Source organism: Larimichthys crocea, chromosome XV, assembly GCF_000972845.2.
Source record: "Larimichthys crocea isolate SSNF chromosome XV, L_crocea_2.0, whole genome shotgun sequence".
In the NCBI taxonomy this organism is placed as follows: Eukaryota; Metazoa; Chordata; class Actinopteri; family Sciaenidae; genus Larimichthys; species Larimichthys crocea.
In genome coordinates, this window is record NC_040025.1 from 3,440,087 (window position 1) to 3,462,189 (window position 22,103).

Here is a 22,103-nt window from a genome sequence, read left to right on the forward strand (position 1 = left end):
GAAGTCTAGTTGCGTAGTGAAGATACAACTTAAAGGAATAGTTCAACATTTTGGAAATTAAGCTTATTTGCTTTCTTGTTGAGAGTTGGATAAGAAAATCTATTCAACTTTCATATCTGAATATACAGCCAGGAAATAGTTAGCTTATATTAGCACAAGGACTAGACGTACGGAAAAACAGTCCATTTGGCTCAGCCCAAGTTAAAAACATCACAAGTATAAAACCCAGCATCAGTAAGTAAAGTCTTGTTGCCAACATACAAAGATACCAGGACATCACAGCGCCTAGCCAAGAAACATTCTGCCACACACACAAAAAATGACCTGCATAACATTTCTGTACTGACTAACTATTGAAACATGGCACGCTAAATAGAGAGCTTTAAATGGCTTTCCAGTCTTCCTAAGCTAAACTAACCAGTTGCTGGACTGTAGTTTCATATTTAACAGACACATATGAGAGGGATATCAATATTCTCGTCTAACTTTCATCAAAAAAGAATGTACAGGACATGCAATTTACAAAGAAGATCATGCAATAAAACTTAAGTTTAACTTTAAGTAATAAATACTGTCCCAATCCTGTTTCTCAAATATCTAAACAAGCTAAAGCCCATTAGAATTTGACTTAGTCTTCATTATAGTAAACCAACACTTAATGGCTGCCATCTATGTGTGCTGTAGGGTCCCAGCTAATGTTAACAGAGTTGTTGTTGTTAGAACTATTAGCTGATTAGGTCTTCCATTAGTGACTTCTGTGACCCCCTCAATGGCTCCAGTGCAGGAGAAGAATGGAAGACATGCACGCAAAAGGACAGTGCTTAAGATGAAAGTACATATATTTAAGCATATAGGACATAGAATGCGACACGCACACGTATCGCTCACAGCTCACAGACACTGTACATACACAGGTCCGGGGTCAATAGTGTGACACCATAGAAAATTCTTTTGTGTTGTTCAGTGAATGCTGCCGCCACCGTCAGGTCAGACCGAAAGGTTAGATGAAGTGGGAGCGTGTGTGGGTTAAAAGACTGCTCCTTTTACAGTTGGATCAAAGAGCACCCTGTGTGTTTGTGTGTGTGTGTGAGGTTTTTGCCACCTACGTGAAGACCAATGTTTGTGATGTCTGCAGAAATGAGTCCTTTTGCTGCTTTGGCAAGCATCTGTGTATTTCCTTCTCTTGCAGTACATACTTTCAATAACAATAGAACAACCTAATCAATGATCCACTTGGACCAATTGTAGTCGGTGTGAGAGACTTCTGATCTATAGCTTACACAGTGTGTTTTTTCCAGCTCGGCATTACCTTTGAGGAAATTACATTGTTTTAATGAGCCAACAGAGATGGAAATGAACAGTGCAAATAAATCTACCTAATTACTTTTGAGCTTACCATCGTCACCAGCGTTCTCCAAACACCGAATTTAAGAAATGTAATTCTGTCGTTGCGGGGTAATTGTAAACATGTGTAGACAGCCGGGGAGAATGGCTGCAATCATCATCAGTAGGGAAGCAGAAATCTGTTTGCCTATTGATGGCTGATGACTGTAAAGTACAGCTGTTGCCACCTTTCCACAGCTAACAAGCTTGATAACACTCAGCTGTTCATATCTCTGATGGCCATCTTTTTGTTTTTCTATACCATACAGGAGTTTTCTCTTCACTTTTATCCCTAACGCTGGTCCAACAATTATCTATTGTCTCAAAATATCGACCGCTATGTTAAGAGCATCCATTCTGTCTGAGGACTACATTGACAACTGAGCTAGGCTGACAAAAAAGGGCTTAAAAACTGCGAGAGTGAACAGAGTCTATAGGGTGGCGAGCGGGTGAACACAATGCTACTCATTGTTTCACGACCTGCGCACGGCTGCTTGTCCAAAGCAATCAATGCTGAACACGTTTGCCATGGAAATCAGCCTGCTTCACCACACATATGTAGTCTGTGTATGGAGGGGCGAAGAAGCTTTTTGTCAAGGAGTGAAGGAAATATATTGAGCAGAAGGAAGAGGGGAGGGGTGACAGTTCAGTGCCAGTGCAAAATGTAAGATACACTGCAAACAGCAGCTGCTGGTTTAGAAACAACAGCAAACACTCCTTAATTCTCTAGTGTCACCATGGCAACCAGTGATGCCACATGTATTCCTTTGTCTCTTTTGAGTAAGGTAAAGGATCAGATCCATCCTAAAGCAGAACTGACTTTGGCTGTTCAGTTTTAAATGTACCATACTGGAACACATCAAGCAATCGTGAGCTAAGAAGCCAAAATTATGTAAATCTGCTCATATTCAGAATAAAATAAATGGCACAGCCAACACTGATGACAGTAATGTACTAGTGTGACATGAGGAAAATGCCCTAAAATTATTTTGAGACAGAATCTAAATAGCCAATTTCACTGATTGTGTCAGACAGAAACATTCTTATTTACACATGAGTTGTCACAGTATGTGTCAATGATGTATTGAAGGAGTTTCAGTACGAGCACTGTAAACTGTTTTTACTGATTACTTCATGCTGATGTGTAATGATATTGACTGACTCATTGGTACAGGTCAATGTGATGAATTAATGATCCAGCCCGTAAACAGGCAGAGATGTGCGTAAGCGTCACTGCGGAGTGACAGATGTTGCGGCATTATTGTAGAACGTTGCCAATGCGACACAAATGTGAAACTGCGTTGCTTGATTTGCCCTTCTTCTTTTCACTGACTGGTCTAATGAGTGGTAGAGCAGGAAGACGTATTGATATGCAAATTTGTCATTAAGGTTTACCTTAATTTATGACACACTGTGTATACACACAGAGTATTTCTGTCTCTCTGGGCATACTTGTGCAGTTCCAGCTGTAAACCTGGCCCCAGACTGTCTCATATCATATGGGTAGTAAAGGTAAGGTTTTGATTTTAAAAAAAAGCACAAATGAGGGTACACCGAGACACAAATGCTTGATTGCCTCATTCAGTTTTTATGCTTTCCCTGAGGCCTACGAGATGGGATGATGATTCAAACAAGGCAGTTTTTCTTTGCACTGGCCTCGGTTCTGTTTCATCGCGGCTGTGACGCTGTTTTGATCCATTCTCCACACGACTTCAAACCCCACCGGGGTGCTCCTGGTGGGGTTTGAAGTCGTGTGGAGAATGGATAAAACGGCTTCAGAAGTGTTTTACCCACCACACTTTGTTGGTGGGTAAAACACTTGTTGTTGCTTAGTTTATGCGCTTCTACCATGAGCAAATAGGCTACGTAGTTAGACTGTTTCTCTTTTGTGTGTTTTTATGAAGTCTGTTGGAAGTTTGTGTGACTTCTGGCCAGTTAAATCAGCTCTGTGCTGATTGACGTGTCTGGTCGTGGCATCCGTCAAAAATAGAACATGCGTTTATTGTTCATGGACAGCCATTTTTAACCCTTTCTGAAACACGCTGCTCCTGGTGGACTCACAAACCTTGTCTAAGATGGTCAAATTCAGCCATGACCGGTGTGATCCAGCAGTAACAGTATCAGTTTTTTTATACTGTATGAAAAGCTTCAGGTCATTGAATCTTTCCATCCATCTTAAGACGAGGTAAGATAAATTAATTAGTTTGCAGCCTCTTATTGGGGATATGCCGCATCAGAGCACAGCGCCAACACGCTCTGCCGTCCACCGCGTTTGCCTTAGTTAAATCGCATGCAAATGCCACCAGGCTGCTACAGGATAACCACACACACACTTCCATACACATCAAACTGGTTGTTTATAACTCACTATTTTGCGGAAGACATTGCAAATGACCAGAACTCTATAATCCTGTGCTTCACAGCCTCACTTAGCAAGATAACTAGCCATTATTCTCAAAGTCGCGGCACGACCAGGACTGTTACGGTGGCTAGACACTTGCCAGTTGTTGACATTCGCTCAGCACCTGTTGCTTTGCCCCTGAGATGAAATGTAAATGTTCTTTCAGCCATCTTAAACCATTTCTAGATTAGTCATGTATAGTCTATTTTTTCCACAAATTCAGATTTAACAGCAGCTCATGAGTAATGCAGTGTACATCTGTCACAGACGGCACTTTTGTTCCTTTGGTTCCTTGCATACCTTCTTATAAGTACAGATGCACACGCTTATTACACACAGAGCCCAATCCAACCCAGAAAATCCCAGTTCACAAATCTATCTCCCCCTTTCTTTTCCTTCCCCTCTCCATTCTCTCGTCTCCTACCTTCGTGCCTTCTGCTGCTTCTCTTTCTTTATTCTTCTCTTACCTCCCTTCAAGCTTTTTTTTCTCTCTCTCTTTCTTCTCCCGTCATCCTTCCCTCCCCAGCTGGTACAGTTTGCTGGTTAAATATTTGGGGGGGATGCTGGGTGCTGGAAGGCCTAAGGAGGATCAACAGAGGAAAGGCTGCAGTTGTTGTGGATTAGCTGCTTGTTTTATCATAATACCACTGCCTGCTTGCTTGGGGTTTGGTGTTCACCGGGCAAGCTGCAAAGTCAGAATTCACGATTTCTTAAAAAATGTATGAGTAACGCAAGTCATGCTGAGCTTTAGTTTCACTAGAATCATTACAGCCTGTAATGGCAGAGCCTCCCTATGGATGAACATACAACTTCCTCTGTGGTTCATCTTACAGTAAGGGTGATGTTAAAAAACTAAACAAATGTATAATATAATATATTTCATAGTCTGGAAGGCACAAAATGGAAAGACAGGAAAAAATAAACTTGCTACAGATAAGAGAAAGAAAAAGATGAAGATATGTAGTACAGAGCAGAAATGATTTAGTCAGAACATAGAATATGAGTTTAGATTGATTTGATGGGAAAGAGAGAGAAGCCTGATATTAACTGTGATGGATTGGGTAGGTTAGTTATTGAGTCTCCATTAAAGATATGCTGTTTTCCAGGAAATTATAGAAACATTTGATATTTTACTAATTGTGCTCATTTAATGAGTTAGAGAGTTAAAAAGCTTGATCAGTAGATGAATTCTACTCTTATGTCTCCATGTTAACTACGAAGATGCTTCCAGCAGCTTATTATAAGAAGCCCACCTATCACAGTACCTATCAGCTCACTAATGAACACACTAAAGCTCCTTTGTTTACACCGTGCACAAGCCAAAGTACAAAAACAGCAAGTTGTGGTTTTAATGGAGCTGGACGCAGTGTTTTGTGAACCTTGTGACAAAGCCGTGCTAACTGTGGCTCTCAGACAAAAAAGGTCCACAGCATGAACCTGCTACTGAAAATCTGATTGTGATCGTGCTGCGAACATACAAAACCGTGAATAATGCTCTCTGTTTATGTCTTCTTGTGTTGTTCTCCTGCATGTTTTTAGAATTGGGAGAGATACGAACAGGGCAAGGAGCAATTCCACCAAGCTGCCTCCAAGACGGAAGAAAACGTGAGGTGAGGGACACACACAAACACTCTCACACTCACACTCACACACACATTCACAAACTAATTTTCAGTTCCAAAAGTGAGGAGATATTATTCCCTGGAGCCTCTGAAACACACATGGACACGCACACAGCAGACTAATAAGAAGCGATAGATAGTGATCTGCTCTTTTCCTCAGTTTTAACCTGTTAAATTCATACATTCTCCAGAGCACACCTGACTAATGTGATAAGTGTTTTAATTGGCTGCTTTAATTAAGCCAAATTTAACAATACCCTACTTTGCCAGGCTCGCTTCTCGCTGTGGACTTGTAATGAGCCACAGCCAGGGAAAACGTAGCTAATTATTGCCACTGCAGTCTGTAAAACACCCAGCTGAAATTCACATTAGAGACCAGGTCTAGACTTAAATTCTGTATCAGACTAGTAATGGGGCTTTCCAGTGATGAGAGTCATCAGTACAGCTAACTAAAAGACACAAATATTTATGGTAGAGGACAAAATAACACAACACTTGTTTATGTATGTCTTTCTATGGCTTTATCCCAGATGACAGGATTTAGCTCATGACCAGCTTTTTGTTAATAAAGTTTGTTTATTCTTATCCTAATAATTTTCAACATATCTCAGTTCATTTAAAAAATGTGGAGCTTGTTCTTGTTTTGTACTCTTTCTGTGTAGAGTTTGCCTGTTCTTCCCACGTCTGCATTAGTTCCCTCCGGGTACGGGGATTACTGAAACTGTCCATTGCAAGCGCCGTCATAGTTTAAAGAGAGACTTCTTCTGTGACCTAAAATAGTTGGTGCATTTGTATGCATGAGGAATTTTTATATATGTTTTGGGTACAATTTGCAGGCTAAGGAAGGTAGCCTAGATGCCCTTCTCCCTAGCCACATCCCTCTTCTCCTCCTGATATGCTTGGAGCAGATGGGATCTACCGGTGTGTTCTGTGTCTGCCGCCGGGTCTCCTTCTAGTTGGACATGCCCTAAAATCATTTAAATTTATGTGTGTGATGTGACTCGTAGTGATAAACCATCAAAGAATTATCATCTGCCTCAGAAATTCCTCTCTGCCTTATGCAGCGTTTTAGTCACTTTCAGCTCATTGTTTTGATTTTACAGCCCACACCTTTACTGTTTTTGGTTAAGTCTCACTGTTTTTCATCAGTGCCGGTTCTGAAACAGCTCTTAAAACCTACTGTACACCACCTGCCCAACAAAACAGCAGATCTTACATGCATAACCGTTTAGGAAGGTCTGTCATTTCTAGCTGCATAACTCAAAGGGAAAAGAATAAAAAATGGTAAAGGATCACCTGCTGAGTATACATCCACACCAAAGCCCTTCAGTTTTAAGCCTGAAGATAACAAAGACACAATTCATTGTGTGCCAGCCCTGTAGTTAATACACCCTTCCACTGGTAATCTGGAGTGACTGAACGCTGTTATCAGCAGCTTATGAGCATGAGACCCCCATTACAGTGCGATTTAAAGCAATGCTGTCATGTTTTTGATCTGTGCTGATGCTAGAAGACCAGGTGATCTCACCTCAAGGGAATATTGTACAGTAATACTGCTAATCCTCTGCTCGTTGGGATGGTGTGTGTGTGTGTGCGCGCAGAGGGGGAAGGAGGGTATAATCCACGAGTGTTTTTATCAGAGAAGATAAAACGATCCGAGCTTCCTGTTAGGCGCTACCTTTATGGTCAATTATATACTGTTTTTACAGGAAAGTGGATTAGGCTTTCATTCATTCTGTAATCTAGTCTAACCTGAACCTCCGGGGAAGTTTTGCTTTAATGAGTGGATGTGCAAGGATGAAAGTGTTTCTGTGTGTACAGTGTCTAAATATACTAACTAAATGGAGTGTGTTTGATGTGGACCTGTATACTAAAGTGGCTGCAGCATGGTTCACTTCACTTCTTACAATGACAAGTCAAAATATCTGCTGTGAAAAATAAAAGTGTCTGCTATAAGACTGCTAAGCTAAAAAGGGATATTATTCCCATTCTGTGTGTAGCAATACCCAATCTGTAATTGTCTTTTTTTATTTATCAATCAATTAATCAATCAAAAAAAATAAATCTAACTTTATTTGTAGAGCACTTTTCATACAAAATATGTAACACAAATAAAACAATAAATACAATAAAACACCCACCCACAAATTTGAACATCCTGTCCTAATAGTTAAACTAAATGCACCACCCTCTCCGTACACCTCAGCCGTGTAGATCTCACACTGTTCAGATAACCTGCACCAGCTTATTCACCTGCCATTGTTCACGTACTTTTTAGATAAGTGTTTGTATTTCATGGACAGTTTATAGCCGTCTGTCTTCCTGTACCCAAAGCTGTGTGAGAAGAGTCCATGACAGTTTTATAAGCCTTGCAAAGTTTCTCCCAGGACCCTTAAGCCAGATGGAATTTCATATTCACACCTGGAAGCTGTCCAGGAAAATCTGATCTGCTGGACACTGAGCAGCTTCACTGGAGACGCTGGGGTTAGGGGCTTTGCTCAAGGACACTTTACTGGTGCTAATGAGGGATGAGAGATACTAAGGGAGGTAGTCTTTATTTCAGTCTGCTACAGAACACTGCGTCGTATCAACTAGAATAGCAGCACAAAGCATCTCTCTCCAAATAATCAATCCCCAAGTCACTAAAATGGATACAGACTGGGTGAGTTTCTGCTGTATCCATTGCAGTTTTCATTAGTGTGTGTATGCAGAGACCCTGATAGAGTGTTAGTAAAAGAGAGGGCGGGCTTGGACACTGACTGGCAGACATTTTCAGATACACAAACTGTTGAGTAATCTGTAAGAAACTTCTGACTTCTGCTCTAAACTCTTTGAGTGAAGTCTGTCTCAGTGCAGCGCTGTAGAACAAAGCTACTGTAAGACACGATGTGGGTGACTCCAAAACCCCCCCCTGGCTCCACGGTTTGTGTCATTGTGTATTCTGTTTGTGTGTGTATATATATGTCTGTATGTGTGCTCCTGTGTGATGTGTTAATCCACAGTTTAATCCCTGGAGCAAAAAAGGGAGCTTTGGCTGCCAGCACTCTGACGTTTGAGGCAACCAGAGACCGTAGGGCCAGAGTGTCACTGTCCTCTGTGTGTGTGTGTGTGTGCGTGTGTGTGCGTGTGTGTGTGTGCGCGCGCAAGGAGGACTGCAACCTGTAGCACTCTGAAATGTCTAACTCAGTGGAGCAAGATAAAACAGCCTCAGTGATTTTCCTGAACTTCTTTCTCTCTCTTCACTCACACTCTGTTTTTCTTTGTCCAGACCTTCAAATCTGTTTGAACAAATTTACTTTTTCCATACCATAAAAGTTCACTGGACATCTAAATCTCTAATAGTTCTTTATTTATTCTTTATTTTGGAGTAAATGACACAATAATAATCTATTATTTGTGACATTTTCTATTAGATAGATAGATACGCCAATTGCAAATGATAGATTTCCAAAAGGAAAAAAATACAAAACAACAATACAGAACAAGAGGCTCCACAGGTTTTGCTACCACAAAAAATAGGATGCCTCTCAGCTGTGGTCTGTAGCTGCTGCCCATTCTGGAATTGACCTACGTTGCCACATAAAAGTGATGACCACTTAGCAGAGGCATTTTGCATTTGCTAACTTGACAGGATTTACCTAGCTGTAGATCATAGATGGAATAAGAGAGACATGAGGAAACATTTGAATTTTTTAGTCTAGATACATGTGTGTGAGGGAGCGAGAGAGACATCCTCCTCTTCAGAGCTGAAAGACAGATAAGGCTAGATACCCACGTCAAAACCGCCCGGGTCAGTATCCAAGGCAATTTAACAAAGCCCGCTGTCTGTTACAGTAGTGGTCGAACTAGCCTTAATAGCCAGCTTTTGTCAGATCTTCCCAGTCTGTGTCAGAGGATACCAGCCCACGGAGATCACTCTGCGATGAGGCTAGAAACACTGACAAGCCCAGAGTCCAAGTTAAAAAGCAGACTGCTTGGTAATGATTGTTGTGCTGTAGCAGAAAAGCCAACTGAAAACATGGTGTGTGGTTCACTGACCCTGGTAAATTTCAAATGGGTACATTTCATACCACTGAACTTTCAACTGGCAGCTTGAGGAAGAGAACAGTTCTATTTGCAACCTGATCTGGATGGAAAGAAAACGGCTATGTCAGGTTATCAAGTGGTGAAGTTTACTGCGCCTCCAAATGGACCCAACACAACTTGCCAAATGTCTGTGATTATTCGATGCATTTCCGCATGACAAACCAACTAATACAGAAAATAATACCAAAATAACTGTTGTTATTAGCACTGGACAATCTGCAACTCAAATTTCTATTTACATTGAGCATGAATGGTGCATTTCTAAAACACACTTCATCACAAGAATCTCCATAAAGTAACACCCAGTATAACCTCAGCCCCATGCTGCTTTCAATGGGACCACTATAGGACTGCATGTGATTAAACCATCAAGATTCCTGTCAGAAGCCTGCCCATTCAACACCATTTAACAGCAGATTATGTAACAGAATAAATCAATGTTTGTCTAGTGCATGGAGTGTTTTTGCAATGGCTCTTAGGTAAAATGACTACAAAGGGACTCAAGGGCTCCTTTTTAGTTTTCAAAATCTGTACACAAAGGCTTTTGGTTTAATGACAACATTGTTCAAGGAGCCAACGTATAACAACAATGCTTTAATGACAAATGAATGACAAAACAAACCATATTGGCAGATTGTAGACACCAGTTTGCAATGCAAACTTGATACAGTTTTGTTTTAAATGTTGATGCAGCTGGGGTGTCGGTTAGCTCAGTTGGTAGAGCATCCGCCCCATGAACAAAGGCTCAGTCCTTGCTGTAGAGGCCCAGGGTTCGAATCCAACCTGCAGCCCTTTGCTACATGTCATTTCCTATCTCTCTTTCCCCACATTCCTGTCAGCTTATAAAATCTATAAATATGTAGCCTGCTGGCAGCATTGATCCTGACCTTGATTTTATGGGGGGGCCAATGATGGCATGTTGCATGTTTTAGCTCTAAGCTCAAACCCTTGAAAGGGAAAAAAAGATGTATTAAAAGGGGGCATATAGCAGTGAATGATGAAAAGATCCAGATGGATTCCCTTTAGGAAGTGAAGGGAGGAAGTTTGCTGTATGATATACAAGTGGTTTGCTGAAAGAAGACAGTTTGAGAAAGAAGAGCCGGCATGAAATGAAGAAAAATGTATCTCTAATGAATATATATCATTTTGGAAACTGGAGACGATATATGGACGCAGATTGGGGCATTTATTTTAATGAGATGTATCTAACGTCTGATTTGCAGTGTATTAATATTTCATTGATGAGAATGCCAAAGAATATCAAACTTGACAGGTTTTCTTTCGACAATGTGTCAGACTGTGATGAAAAACAGGCTGTTTACCCACTTTACAACATTTCTAAGCAGCAAAACAACATAAACAGCCTCTTAAAAAAAAAAAACATATCAAGGTCATGGAAATGTTTCTATTCGTAAGAAGTCATGCATATTCATTGGAGCTGAGCTGCTGTAGAACCCTAAAGAAAATATATTCACCAATACAGCATTGACAAAGGAGTGGCAAATGTGAGAGGTACTGAAAGAAATGAAGTTCTCTACATCCACTTCAATGTTTTATGAGAGACAAAGTGAAGTCTGAGTACTACTGTATAGAGGACCCTCTACCTGGTTGCGGTTGTGATAGGAATGGAGAGATGGGAGAGGACGAATGTGGAGATACAAGATAGGGGAGAAGAGGATGTGTGCCCTCAGTCAATTGAAAAGCTGTCAGGGTGCAGGTGCATACAAGCTACAAGCAAGAGATAAGAGGCAACTCTGTCTCTCCAGCTGCTTTCCTCTTCACCTCTCCTGCCCTCTTTCTCCCTTGTTATCATCTCTCTTTTTCTCTTTGCTTCACCGCTGCACCAGTATTAATCAAGCCGGTAATGGTAAAGCAGTCTGTTAAAGAATTCTGACCCTCTGACGTGTCAAATGCCATTTTCTACCTCAATAGATAAGGATGGACCGGTTTACCTCACACTCGCTCGTTCTCCCTACAGAGCATCAAAGTTCCTCTGGGAGAATGAGATTTGTTTTTCTGTGTTGTTGCGAAAGCAATGCTAAAAATGTACATTTCTATGACGCACATTCAAGCAGATGGCAAGACTTTAAGGCCCAGTGTATAAGATTTATAATATAATAACCTGAAAATAAGGATTGTTGTGTTTTTGTTTCCTTTATATCTGCAGTGGGAGCGGGTCCTCTTCCAAGTTGTCTGTCATGTTGAACCACCATTTTTCTACAGAAGCCCAAAGCAGACAAATTAAACATTGACCTAGATATGGCCTTCTGCTTTTTATGTGAATTTTCGCAGCCAGAGTTGTTCCTACGTGCTTAGAAGGAAAAGGTGAGGCGTGGGAGAGTATTCATTTGGTTGCATTCTGCAACTTAACCGCTAAACGCCGTACACATTGGACCTTTAAAAGAAATAGATATTTATTCATGTTCTTTCAGAGAGTCAGACGTAGGCTTGGATCAATGAAACAAAGTTCAAACTGGTTTGATGTTAAGCCAAAGACCGGACTAGTCTGGTAATAATAAATAACAGTTTCCACTAAGTGGTGCATGTGACTGAGCTACTCCTGAGTGGAACATAATGAGAGCCATAAATAAGATGTTGCTGTTGCAAACGTTTCCCAATAAACAAGAAGTGTAAGGGTTTCTGTCCTCTAAAACACCAGAGGGATTTTTATTTAAAGCAGATCAACAGACTTTGTACTTTTGCTGCGTGACTTATTGTACCATCTAGCTAGTTAACTCGCTATCATAACAAACAGATATGATAAGCCTGTGTGACATTAGAGTTTTATTGAAGAAAGAAAATGTATTTGACAAAGTAGTTAACAACTTACCATGATGACAATGCTAACTGTGCACCACTATATCTTTTCATTTAAGAATGTAAATAATATATATACAAGCCCATATACAAAGGTAGTTCACAAAGTGGAGAGAAGTGTAAGAGCAACAACAACAGCAGCCTCCTCAACAGGAGAGTTTAGACCAGGAATCCACAAGTGTTGAAGGTGGAGAAGTAGTGGAGAGTGTTATATCAAGAGCATCAAACATGATGTTGATCCTCACAGCGTTGGTTCAGGTTGTTCAGGGCTGAGCGAATTCAAGGAGCAGAAGGTCGACAAAGATAGACAAAATGCCTTGGTTTAATGCTTGGTGATATGAGCGTGATGCCTGACCTTAGAGACATGAAGTACCTGAACATTGAGACGTTTCTGTTTAGGACTTTTAACTTTTTGAAAAATGCCAGTGTTTATGCAGTAGGCAGACAAAATTCAAGAGCAACTGATGAACCACTCTCGTTTTTGTATTGCTCTCAGGCTTCTGATGCACCCACTTGATGTTTTAATGCCTCGTCATGATGTTTTGTTCATTGTAGTACCCTGGTTTTAAGGGAACGAACATTTTATTCAGCTTTATTTTGTGCTGCTGGAATAGCAAACTTGAACTTGAACCTCACTTCTGAAGGATTCGAGAAGTGAATGCTGAAACGAACTTTGCTAAACTGAATCAGAACCTCAGTCAGAGGTTAAAATGTGTTTTAATTGCTACGTATGATGTGACTTTGGATACCAACAAATTGCACAAATCACTATTCGAACAACTCAGTCGGACAAATCCGATTGGACTTCTTGGGTCACGATAATGTTACAAATGTTGATAGGTTCATTTGTCATTATCACTTTAGGCATTGCGCACTAGAATGGTTCATTAAACATTGAACATTGTTTTAAACTCACATACATGACCAAAACAAGAAACAACAAAAGTTAAAAGTTGAGTCGATCGCCCTTTGTTTGAATTACCCCCTACAAAATGCGACTTTGCCACTTTATAGGAAAGTGGCTGCCAGAATGATGCAGGTAGTCCGTTATTTGGCTGCCACTCAGGAAGCCATCTGAATTGCGATTAGGGAGTTATGTGCAATAATAATATTTTAAAACACTCATGTTGAAACAGTCTTGACACTGAAACATGCGGTTGTTTGCAGCTGACATTGCCAATTTACAGCCAAAAAGTATAGGACACGTTATATTCATGACAAATCCTGTAACACAAAATATTCCAAATGTGTTGGCACACAAGCAAGATGTTGCAGACTTTCTGTGAAACCGTGTGGTAGCCCTCAAGTCAGTCACAATATTGGATTCTCCTAATTTTTCCTCCTTGGGCGCTACTTCTTGTGAGATGTTAACAAGATTTTCTAATTAGTTGCCTGAAAAACTGTAGCGATACCAATACTTTGTAGTTGACAGGATGAAAATAAAATGGCATGTAGAACAAACAATGCTTCATATGTATAGCCAAGGCCATTAAGGAAAACACAAAAAAACATCACTCTGACTCTGAGAGAAGCATGGTTTAGAGGCGATAAAAGCATCTCCCTTATCAGTCTCGTGGCTTTGCCAGAGGCTTTTTGTAGTTGGTGGTGTGTTTTGTGTCTTTTCCATTTTCCAATTTCTCCCCTTTCATTCCTCTCCCTCTCTTTGTCCCTTCGTAAGCTGGTCTGCGTGCTCCACAAGTCTGAGGCCTCTGTGTTTGCGTCCGCCTCCGCCTTCGCCGCCGGAGATTAAAAATAATGGGCAGCGCCATTAATTAAGCAACTAATCTAACTGTTTATGTTTTGTCATATTTACCGCTCACAGATGCGTTTGTGAGCTCGCAAAAATGACTGCTCCCACTCATGTTAGAATGCCTTCACAGCATGCGCACACACACACACACACACACACACACACACACGGCTCGACGAGCTGTCAGGGACGCTGCTTTACCTCGTTCCAGCTAAAAGACCAAGGCCTCTCTCTCCCTGTCCCTCTATCTCTCTCTCTCTGTTTTATTTATTTATTTTTGTAAGCGGCTCAGTTAATATTGTTGATTTAAGACCTCACCTTCAATTTGGTGTAGCATGTGGACAGAGCTTTAGCTTTTGCTGCGGCTGAACCAATTTTCTGCTTCAAGCGCCTTTTAATAAACCACGCAGCACTATCAGGAGGCTTTGGCTTCCCTGATGAAGGCCATTTATTTCAAATTAAAGGAGAGTTCCTTATCTTGGGCGGCCTCAAATGGAGAGGGAGATAAAGATGGCGCGCCACGGTGTCGTCCTTTCTATGCCATTAATGTGATGAGAGAAAAGGAGGAGGAGGAAGGGTGTGGGTGGGGGTGGGAGACGTAAGAAAAAGGGGGCCCGAGTTGGAGAGAAGACAGAGGCAAAAAAGTGGAGGAAGTCACATTAAACAGGCGAGATAAAGCATCGGAGGTGGCGTGATAGGCTGTCATCCTTTTAAAATCATCTTGTGAGGGGACACCGATGAATGCTTCTTTCCTTCCCTTTCATCTTTTTATCTCACTTCCTTCCTTTTATATGTTTTCCTCTCCGTCTCTGTTCATTTTCCTCTTTAACCTCTGCCCCCCGTGCGCAGATAAACTCAGTCGCTGCATCCATGATACTGTTGCAGATGATAAAGTGTCTGTGTGGATATGGCTACGCTGTAATTGAAATGCTGGGGTCAGCTCTCCTCTGTGAATCAAAGCCAAAAAGAGCCTTTAATTTGGCTTTCAATTAAATCCGGTGTTAAACGCTCCTCACAGAGAAAGTGTGTGTGTGTGTGTGTAGGGGCACAGTATACAGGAGACCGGCGCGTTAGGGAGGTGTGTGTGCACGCACGCTGTTCCTTGTTCTTTCATGTTTACGGTGTACTACAAAGTGTGTGTGTGGGTGTGTACATTTGTGCGCGTGCCTTTCTTAAACCTGCGTGGGCGTATGTAACTCGCTTGTCTCTGCTTCAATCAGTCAGAATCCATTACAGCGAGGCACCCCAGCAGCAAGCCTGTCATAGTTAACAATCACATAGATAGACAGCCAAAGACCAATTATAATACAGCCCACATATCAAATTAAGCACGGCTGATTCAATCTCTCAAAGCACACTTTTCTGCTGTATTTGATCAAAATGATCCTGCCCACTCAATTAAACGTGATTTAGCGCTAATTGCATGATTTGCAGTGAAGCACGTTCTATACGAACCATAGGTTGTTAAACGGGTTGCAGAGGGTAAAGCTGTTAATTGTTTTTCATCTTTGTCTTTTCCTTTCATCAGACCTCTTCTTTCTTTTGAATGTTTGTTTTTTTTCTTTTCTTTTCTTTTAACAGTTTTTGTCTTCTTTTGTTCTGTTTATGGCTGAGACATGCGAGGAGTACAAAGTACCAGCGATACAAACCTCTAAAAGCACATTTTACTGGCTGTTTTTCACATGCATGCTGCTATGAAAAGAATTTTCTCAAATATTATTTAATGTTCTGTTTGGACTGGGGATTAGAAACCACATATATACTGTACTATACTGAAATTAGGAAATGTCTCTGATAGGAAACTGGGTATAGCGTAAACACATCAAAATCACTCTTTCTAATCAAACATATGACAGTAAACCCAAAATAACTGATTTTTTTTTGTGGCTCCGTTAGAAGCGTGTGAAACAAGTTCCTATCTGATTTAACAGTTAAGCTGAATTACTGTGCACAGCTTATTTTTCTAAGATTATCAAACATTTGGACGTAAGTGTGTGTGCCCCCACCCCCTGCAGTCGTTTTTTTTTTTTTAGAGCCGAACAGAACAGCTGGAAACGACTCTATTATTTTTTTTAGAGCCGAACAGAACAGCTGGAAACGACTCTATTATAATCTACTTCCAGTAAAATTATAAGCTTGTGTGACTTTTATCTTGTGTGAACATAAATATTGATTTCACATATATTGTTTTATACAGTAGATATTAGGTAATATAAATATGCCCCAGGTTTTAAGTACAGTGCCTAAGAAGTTATTGCTTCTTTTTTTTTAGTGTTTTTAGTCATTTATTTAATTATTACAGCCAATAAAAATCAACAAACCCAACAAATGATATGTGAAACTTGAGATTCAGAATCAATGGATTTGACACATCTTGTCCAAAACTCAAACTTTTGACGTTGGTGCTCGTTTGACGTTTTATTTCATTGATTTTATTTCAGCAGTTTGATTTTTTTCTTTAAATGTACACTGTGACAAAGAGTGAACCCTTTATTCATGATTCCGTCTTGCTGAATGTTTGTGTCTGTCTTTTGCAGGTCTCGTAATACAGACCCGGTGTGTTCTGGCCTGCAGAGTCAGATTTTATCCTGTTACAGGGAAAACAGGGACCAGACCCTAAGGTGTTCAGGCCTGGCCAAAGAATACATGCAGTGTATCAATGCTGCAAAGAAGGTGAGAGCTTCTTTTTTTCAAACATGGAATGGATGGGTTTTGAAAGATCAGAAGGGTTAAGCATTATCACAAATTGTGTCAGCACTGAAGCAAAACTAATAAATATATGTTTATAGTATTAATATCTCGTTGTACTTTACACCCTCCCCTCAAGGAAGCAAGCACTTAGGGAAGATTCTGACATAACAGTCTAGTCTGAGTGGTTGCTTTTGAAGTTTTTCCATAGAGAGATATGTTGTTATTTTCAGAGCAGCACTCTGTCTGATGTAAAAGAAAGAAATTCTTTTCTTTTTTTTTTCATGTTCTCAAGATTATTCAAGGTTAGTTAAAAATCAGATTGATGGGACTTTGAGTGCTGTCACTTTAGGTTTTTATACCGAGAAAAAAAATCTTGTCATTAGAAACAGCTTTCAGAGTGAATATCTGATGTAAAAGTATGAAATCCAAGTTCTGCAGCGTTACCAAACTTGTTTTCCTACCAGTACTGAAAATGACACCTTTTCAAACACGTACACACTTTGGGTTGCCATGAAATCACTCTTCAGTGGCAGTTCAGCTTGTCAAAGCAGCCGTCATGATTTTTGGGGTCTAATTTTAGGTAGTTTACAAGCACAAAATCATTTAAAGTGGGTGAGAAAGAAAGTAAAGCAGGCTGTCATCTGAAAACAAGCAGTAAAGCTAGATCTTTTCTGACCGTGCCCGTGCACCAAAACACACATTAGCATTGCCAGTGATATGTGCATTTTTTTAACTTTTGAATTGAAAGAAAACATACTCAGAATATGAGAAGAATTCCTGTAAGAGGGGCCGTTGATTTCAAGTAAACAAGACTCCATCGTCCAACCAGAGATAGCAATTATATCTGCAGCCTCCTCACCAGAATTCTCAGGGCTTGTTTAAAGGTTTATGTTCCTGTTTGAATACTCGTCCTTTAACCCAGGCCCTCATCACGGCAGAGACGAGGACATACTGTATATGACACTGTTGATATACGCCATATTTTTACTGTGAAGTGAGATTTGAAATGTACAATGTTGCATCGCTGTTTGACCTTGTAAATAGCATAATGGAGTGATGAGTTTCAAAGTAGAGCTAATTATAAATTATAAATAATCACTGCATTCTTTTAAATTAAGCTTTGTGAGTTAGGAGACTGATAAACATAAACAAACGCTGTAAATATGAAGCCCTAAAACTGACAAAGGGCAGTAAAATAAAGCTTATCAGAAAAAATGGCTGAATGTATCAATAAATAATAAAATTAACCAATTAACAAGGTTTGTGAAAAGAAATATGAAGCTACTGTATATACTTTGCATTTAACCGTGAATTACCTTGAAAAGTTTCTTTTTATATTGTTTGGTATATGTATTCTTCCAGTTCATTTATTTTCCAAACCCTTCTAAAGAAAAAAAGAAAAAGAAAAGTTTTGATGCATTTTCACAACTTTTTTGTGGTAAAGGAAAAAAACATCTGAAGTTAAAGTAAAGATATTTCATTTTACACTCCATATACATTATTTGACAAACAATATTATTTGCTTATGTATATTTTTGACTTAAGTGGCTCCACAGACAAAGCCGTAAACTTCACGAAATTTTACTCTCCTGAAGAAATGTAAATGTAGTTGCCTCCTTGTTGTCTTTGTCTTGAGCAGTCTAGTCAGTCAAGAGATCTCGCCTCTTTGCTCTTTGTCGCTTTTTTTTAAGCTATTTTCTTATTTTAGCCGCGGTGAAAACCAGTTAAGAACCACTACTTATGCAAGCACTCAGTAAAATCAGTCCTTTCTACTTTCCTCAATCGGATCTACAGCTGTATTATTCAAAACCGAAGACAAGTTCCTCTTCTCAAGTCTCAGCATCACTGCAGCAGTTTGAGTTACAAATTCAGAGAGAGAGAGAGAGGTGAAGCCGGAGGACAGTATACTGGAAGCTTGCCCTTCCAAAGTTTGTACAGTAGAGGCATTTGAAGGTGTATCTGCTCATCATGCACCCAAACAACGTATTGCTCTGCCTCATGCTGCTCCCCGCTCACATCTCCCCTGCGTTTGCTCAGGGGCACCGAGGCTTCCCCTGGCATACAGTAATACAGCATGTGATAATCAGCCCGCTGAAACCTGATTCCGCTGCTCGTGCACTGATGTGTGTGTGTGGCTGCCTATACGTGGGCAAACTTTCAATAGCATCTATAGCTTTATATCTGTCTTGCTTGAAACCGCAGACACAAACACTTTTATGTGCACACGGCTAAACCTATGTTTGCTTTCTTTTATTTCTGTACTTATGAGAACCAAAGGTTTTGGTGTGTGTGTGTGCGTCTTTGCGCGCATGTGAAAGTTTCTTCCTCATATTTGCTGGTGTGAGATAACAAGGAGTGAAGACTCTTTGAAGACTGTATTTAAAAGAGCACTGCAGATCATACAATATGCAAGTGTGTGTGTGTGTGTGTGTGAATAGCTTGCTACATTGCAGCCTGCTTTAACTTAGACATCAAGGTCTTGCCTCTTGATTAGCCCCTGAGGCATCTTTCCTGACTTTCACCCCGTCAATTTGAAAGTTTATGAAGTTCTTGCTCCATTTTGTGTCTTTAAAAGCTGTCACTGTTAGTTCGGTTAGCACTTAGGAGTAGACACTGCGTTGGCTGTGAATGTACTGGATGTACTGACGCACTGTGGAAGAAAAACAAACAAGGGAAAAAAATCCTTTGCAGCTCATCTGTTGAACTCATCATGTTTAAAGAGAAAGTAGTTTTTTACAGAGAACTGCTTTTAAGTGATCAAGGCTAATTATGACTAATACTATGTTGACTTTTCTGGGCTCCCTAACCCAGCAGGCTTCATATCATTTCAATAAAATTGCCACAGTCAGAGTGTTTTCAAACTGCGTTTGGCTCATTATCAACTTTGGTCGACTTTAACATGAAAATCAGTTTGAGCGTAATCAGAGCAGTAAGGGTTGGCTTTGGTGAAACTTTATATGCATATAGTTATTTATCCCTCCATCCATTTTCTTCCACCTACCCGGGGTTGAGTTGCGGTGGCATCATCTTCTCCTGGGGGATCCCGAGGCGTTCCTAAGCTAGATGTGCTATGTAGTCCGTCCACCGGGTTCTGGGTCTGCTCCGGGGTCTCCTCCCAGCTGGACGTGCCTGAAACACCTCCAAAGGGAGTTGCCCAAGAGGCATCCTAATCAGATGCCTGAGCCACCTCAGCTGGCTCCTTCCGATGCAAAGGACAAGTGGCTTTACACAGAGCTCCCCCTGGATGTCCGAGCTCCTCACCCTATCTCAAAGGCTGATCCCGGCCATCTGATGGAGGAAACTCATTTTGGCTGCTTGTGAAGCTCATGACCATAGTTGAGGTTTGGAATGTAGATGGACTGGAAAATCAAGGGCTTTGCCTTCTGACTCAGCTCCCTCTTCCCCACAACGGTCCGATACAATGTCTGCAGTACTTCAGGCGCTGCACCAACCTGCTGGTCCGTCTCAGGCTCCATTTTCCCATCACTCACAAACAAGACCCCGACATACTCGAACTCCTTCGCTTGAGGCAAAAACTTGCTCCCAATCCGGAGGGAGCATTCCACTGTTTTCCGGTATATGTTCTTTTTAATGAGTATTTAAGGACATCATAATCTGTAGTTGTGGTTTTCTAATTGTAGCATTGACAAAATACCTGCAACTAAATCACATGTCACAATTTTAATGCTAAAGTAGCTAATGTTACAGTTTCAATGACACGACAAACTACAGCCAGGCCTTGACTGCTGTCGAAGTGATTCAGAGCTATTAAGATGACAAAGTTAAACTTACAATGTGAGACGCAAAGTTAAAGGTAGCTCCTCCACAATACTGAACCGTGTATCATTCACTGTATGAAAGATTAGCTCCAAAAACTGATGAGCAGTTGGCACCTTGCATGGTGTAGCCAGTGCCATCAACGTATGAATGTGTGTGTAAATGCCTTAAGTGGTCAGACAGTCTATTTACAGTGCATTTAATTCATACAGTTAAAATGAGCTAAAACATTTAACAGTTACATTTCAGACACCAACTACATTAGTAGTACTAGTTATTAGTAGTAGTACTATTACATTAGTTTGTTAAACTTCTGAAGAATGGTCATAAGAAATTTCCCAAGACCACGTTAGCTGTAGTTTTAACTGACTGAAAGTTGCTAATGTGAGTTTTAACATGTTACGAACATTGTCTAGGTTGTTTCTTCAGTCTAAAGCTCATTACTTTTAACATTACAACCATCAAGGAGGCATTTTTTTTTTTTACCCCATTTTGGTTTTCAAATGAATTTAACTCTCTTAGAATAAAACATGCACCTCTCTCAGGTTATGATTTTTCCTAAAAAAAGATTTTTTAATCTTCCAGTGAATTAATGGGTGTGAAAAAAAAAAAGATAATTTATATCTAGGGTCATTTCTGCACCTTATGGAAGCGGTTGCTAAGGAACAGGCATTGTTTAGACATCTTTTGGTGAGGCTGCTGTATCACAAGACGCAGCTAGCTATATTTGATAGATATTAGGCCAGATAGACGGATTTGGAAACCTGAACAAGGACAGAAGAAGAATGAGCGCCCAAGAAGGGAGAAGAAACAGGGAAAGATAACGGCGGACATGAGTGAGGGAGAATAAGATGGAGAGATAATATGTGTGTGTGTGTGAGAGAGAGATAGTGTGTGGGTCACTGTATGTGTGGGTGTGTGCGTGCATGCTCACGTGTGACAGCAAGAGAGGGAGAGCTCTCCACTTTATTTCAAGTGTCGTAACTAAAACTCATTATTATCTAAATTAATATTTAACCTTTACTTCAGGCTCTACTTCTAATAATTTAATTATTTAAGTGTCTTAATTATTTTGTTTGTTTGTAGCTTACAGTTTATGATGATGTATTTGAGATCCGTAATGGATCTGTCAAATTATTAAACCACGTGAACTAAATTGTAAATAATTATTTTGTCAAGCCTTAAATATTTTTTTAAAAATATAATTAAAATTAAACAATTTAACTGCTTCAAGAAATATTTTTTATGATTAATGATGCTGTTGCAGCAAGTGGGGAAAAATAACCACCTCTGTGGTTGTTATTGAAATGTTGGCGGCTCTAGCGTATCACACCCTTTCTGTTATAACATAATATATACATCATACATACATGTAGCAAAATATTTTGTATTTATTTCAGGCACTTAAAACATAAATGCGATACCTGCTGTGATCATTTTAATGCGTGCTTTTAATAGAAGCCAAACATCATTTCCTCCTCTTTACTGTAATGCATATTAAATGACTGCGTCTTAAGGAAAGTCAGCGTACCGTGCGACTGTGGAAAATTTGTTTTCGTCTTATTTTTAAGCACAG

At 40.2% G+C, this 22,103-nt stretch overlaps 1 protein-coding gene across 3 annotated transcripts in view; it reads left to right on the forward strand.

Moving 5' to 3' along the window:
• The window catches only part of chchd6a (coiled-coil-helix-coiled-coil-helix domain containing 6a), an 86,177-nt gene that overhangs the window by 47,687 nt on the left and 16,387 nt on the right, over window positions 1–22,103 (forward strand). For all 3 annotated transcript variants that reach the window (XM_010731237.3, XM_010731238.3, XM_027288529.1), the window contains 2 exons: window positions 5,324–5,394; window positions 16,597–16,732. In XM_010731237.3, the coding sequence (XP_010729539.1) occupies window positions 5,324–5,394; window positions 16,597–16,732 (207 nt within the window). The remainder of the gene's footprint in view (window positions 1–5,323; window positions 5,395–16,596; window positions 16,733–22,103) is intronic.